At 35.7% G+C, this 4,329-nt stretch overlaps 1 protein-coding gene across 1 annotated transcript in view; it reads right to left on the reverse strand.

The window, feature by feature from the left end:
• The window catches only part of WDHD1 (WD repeat and HMG-box DNA binding protein 1), a 27,949-nt gene extending 23,723 nt beyond the window's left edge, over positions 1–4,226 (reverse strand). The window contains exons 1-2 of the mRNA XM_010080002.1: positions 4,150–4,226; positions 2,542–2,653 (exon numbers count right to left, since the gene is read on the reverse strand). Of these exons, the coding sequence (XP_010078304.1) occupies positions 2,542–2,653; positions 4,150–4,226 (189 nt within the window). The remainder of the gene's footprint in view (positions 1–2,541; positions 2,654–4,149) is intronic.
• Between the last annotated feature and the right edge of the window lie 103 nt (positions 4,227–4,329).

Here is a 4,329-nt window from a genome sequence, read left to right on the forward strand (position 1 = left end):
CACTTTAACCAAATTATTAAAAATTAGAAAAATTATTCTCTTACTTTCAGTCCTGCAGAAACACAGTGATAGATCTAATACTGAAATTTAAGTTGCTTCGGTAGACTTGAAAACATTATGCTAACTATACCGCAATTTATTGCATCCAGACCTTCCCAACTTGTATCTTTACTCAAATAATGAATACTCAAAGTCACTAATGAATTTCAAAGAGAACTATCCAATCTTCTTCTGATGGATAGAAAATTCACTCCTCTACATATGCAAGAAAGCTCTCAGAACAGGAAGAATCTTGCATCCATGCAGATGAATATGCTGCTGTATCAGGAGAGGGCACCCTTGGACCAAACTTCTCAGTTAAATGCCGGCAGGGAAAGATGAGAAGTTCATGAACTATAGCTTAGTCCTTTTCAGAAAAAGGCAGCAGATGTGTAACCAAAACGAATCCAGATTAAAAGAAGTGCAAAACAAAAGAAATAATTATCCTATACTTGGAAAAGTAGTATCTCTTCTTCAAGCAACAATACTATTCCTCAGTTGTATGTAGCAGTAAGTTATTGGAATATATAAATAAAGAAATGCCTTATTTCCTTGAGGGGTTTTTTTTGTTTGGGTTGTGGAAGGAGAGCGTGTTGCCTTTTTTTTTTTTTAAAGTTGCCTAAAGTTATAGTAAAAAATCCCAAAGCTAAACAAAGCAACAGCCAGTACTAAATAACTTTACTAAATAAGAGATAAGATTTATCACCTAGATTACACCAAGACCTCAGATCAGCTCCTCATGACATTTGCATTAACGAAGAATCATTTCTGAAATAAGATTTCCTGACGTTAAGTCTCACAAAGCATTCTTAATCTCACTGTTCAAAAATAAAAAATTCCTCAAAACTAAAAGCACTTTACAATCAACTTAGGAACGTAGGATTTTTCCTACTGTTGTCAAAAATTAAAACCAAGATTTTCCCTTTTCCTTCCTCTATTCATTAATAGTTTTAGCAATTTCTGGCTCTGCCACTTATTTGCTAAGAAAACTCATTCAAGTCATCTCACTTGATTTGTGAAAGGACAAGTAATGCGATGAAAAGCAACAGCAAAATACCCTGAAAATCAATGATGAAAAGAGATTATACTGAGGAACAGACACATGAAGTATGTTAAAATGAACATAAGAAAGAAGTTTCACTTAGGCACTAATTCTGAATCAGGTTTCAAACTATTGTTTTTAAAATAGAATACATATGTGTTAATTCTCATTTATGTCCTCTTTCATACTCCTCTCCAAAATCACAAATAGTCGAAAAATAATGTTAAAATTTTCCTTTATCATTGCAAAGTTAACTACACAATATCTGAAGAACTGATGTGGACTTCTGGAATTCTTCTCTTCTTCTACAATTGCTACAAAGACAACATTTTAGACCTTCTATTACTAATGTAATATAACAACAATTGCACATAAAGGAAATACTGTGAGAATTCTCAAGCTAAGTATATGGACATGCATAACAAAAAGAATTAGTTTCTATTATGCAAATTCATAGAGGTAACTTATCTGCCTTGTTATTTACAAATAACAACTCCTGCAAGATATAGTAAAAGGAACTGCCTTAGCACAAAACAAACAGAGCAGGTTATGCTTCAAATGCCAGTTGGTCAGACTACAGAACTGCCTCTTGTCAGCATTCTCACAAATTCTTACAAATTATGCAGGCAAGAATCCTGTTCTCTTCTGACTTGGGGTATGGTGGGTCAGAGGCATCTTTGGGCTAAACAATTCTGAGAGGAAAATATCAACCAAACATAAAAAAGTATTACCAAAGCACTACCAGCCACTGACGTTGTGAAAGTATTTTTTTTATTAATATAGATGCGAATTCCTTGGACCTTAAAACAGGCCCACATTAAACAACCCCTTGGCTCTTTTTCCTAATACTTGGAGCACATCTTAAGCTGGGAATCTTTTTGCAGCTCACAGTGTGAGAAAACACTGAAATAGCTTTAAAAGTTCACTGCATAATTAGCTTAATCTGCTGGGTTTATTTCTCAGAAAGGAGATCAAAGTCAGAAATTAGTATAGCTAAACATGAAGGAAGAAGAGGAAAAAAATTACAGAAGTTTAGTATAAGGAATAATTTCTCTACAATCCTGTATTTGGTAAAATGGATTGTCAGTATTCCTGTTTTAGATAAAATACTTGATTTAGTTAAAATATTCAAATGGTCTATAGGCACATTTAATTAATTAAATTTCTGTGTATTTCAGAACATTATGCTAAACAGCATTCAGTTTATTTTTTCCATACATCAATCTGAAGACAAAGATCTACTTATTTAACATACATCAAATACCTGCATGTTTAACATACATCAGACTGAAATGTGCTACATACAGTATTATTGCCTTTTTCTACATACTGTCCCCTATATGTTTAATGTTAAACATTAAACATGAGCAGCATCCCTGAGCTTGAAAATCCAGCATCTGTACAGTCATGTATCAACACCAGCATGACGCAACCTAGAGGAGTTCCGTTAATGACGATACCTTTAGAGCGCACGAATAGGCCTTTTCTCCCACATTAATGGACTTCGGATCATCATCATCCAGGTTTTCCCAAATCCTAACATCTCCATCACTGCCACAAGTTACAATGCAGCTGTGGAAAGACAGAGGATTTGTTAACATTCAGGATGGAAAGGGCCACCACCGTGACTCTCAATCCTAAAATGAAATGTTGCTCAAGTTTTTTTTTTTAAACTGAAACACAATACATACTATGTGATACAGCGAATACTTACATTTATTACTAACTTATTAAAGATGAGGGAAAAAAGTCACATATGGTAGTACAAGACAGTACCTTGAGTCTCTGATAACTACTTAGGCCTGGCACTCATCTGAACTGACTCTTAGATATTATCGGTCAATCCATTTTTTCCAGAACCTAGAGCAAATTTTTCAAAGGACCTTAACTAGCACTGATTTATCTAAGAACTGGGCATTTAATTGCTTCTTAAGCCTTTGAAAACTTACCTTACTTACCCTAATTACAAAGTTGAGGGCAAAACTCAGAGTGCTAACATATACTTGACTGAGATATAACAAGCTTAATATGCTCCAGGCCTACAGAACCCTTAAAAAATAGTTAATATGGAATTCAAGTTTGCTGGGGTTAATGTTCACAATTTTAATGCAGTAAACAACAACCTGAAGCCAGAGAACAAACATATAGAAGTTTGCACAGGTTTTGTAATTAAAGACATTGTGAATCTATCATCAAGCCTTGCATTCTTTTTTCCTAAAGTCATTTGCAGATGCAAAAGGTTCTAATTAAACTGTGAAACGTTACAAAGCCAGTGGTGAACCTGTGACACCACTTTTCATTCTGTAAGGTCTGTGCTTCGACAGCAACACAACACTGTGCTGATATTGAATATTCTGATGCCAGGGAGTCCAGCAGGAGTGGCACAGTGGTCTTCAGCAAACACGTCTGCATCTTTTTTTAAATATTTGCATTGTAAAGGCAAACAATGCTCTTTGTGGTTGCGAGGGACTGTAATTAGACTAATTCTTAACAGTCCTCTTTGTACAAAGGTTAATAAACTAGAAAAATTAATAAGAGACTATGGACTTAAATCGTACTCAGTATAGAAGACGTAGCCCTCGAGTTAATTTTGGGAGGGCGTGTTTTCTGGTTTACCTTTTACTTCTAATCAATAAAAAATTAATGGCAAACAATTAGTTTATATATCCAAGAACTAGTGTAAGAATAACAAGATAGCAAGCCAAATACAGGATTTCTTCAACTCTATTTTTAATTTCTTAGCATATCCACGAAGATATCTTCTCCTACACTACATTGATTCTGCTAGATTCTATCAAAACACCTTATACAAAGTGCAGATAAGACTTTTTACATATACACATACTATATATACATACGCATACATATATATGCTTAGATTTAAGTTACAAATCAATCACTCCAAAACTCAGGGCATCGAAATATGTTCTTAACACAGACAAAACCCCTCCCAGCATCCCACCCAGCAGTGCCTGGCCCAGAACCCCCTGAGGAAGCACCAGGCAGGCACAGGGCCATCCCCCCATCCCTCCCCACACCACACTTCACCCCCCTCTCCAGTCAGTTACCTCCCGGTGTCATCGAAGCAGACATCCGTGTGGCCCTCGGTGTGGCCGTACCGCATCGGCTTTCGGGACGAAGGCATCTTTTCGCTCTCACCTGTTTATTTATGGAGAACAAAAGAGGAAGGAAATAAAATATATTTTAAAAGAAAAAGCTTTGGAAAGAGCCTTAGACGGCAGGGCAAG

The sequence above is a fragment of the Pterocles gutturalis genome, unplaced genomic scaffold (assembly GCF_000699245.1).
Source record: "Pterocles gutturalis isolate BGI_N339 unplaced genomic scaffold, ASM69924v1 scaffold45824, whole genome shotgun sequence".
NCBI lineage: Eukaryota > Metazoa > Chordata > Aves > Pterocliformes > Pteroclidae > Pterocles > Pterocles gutturalis.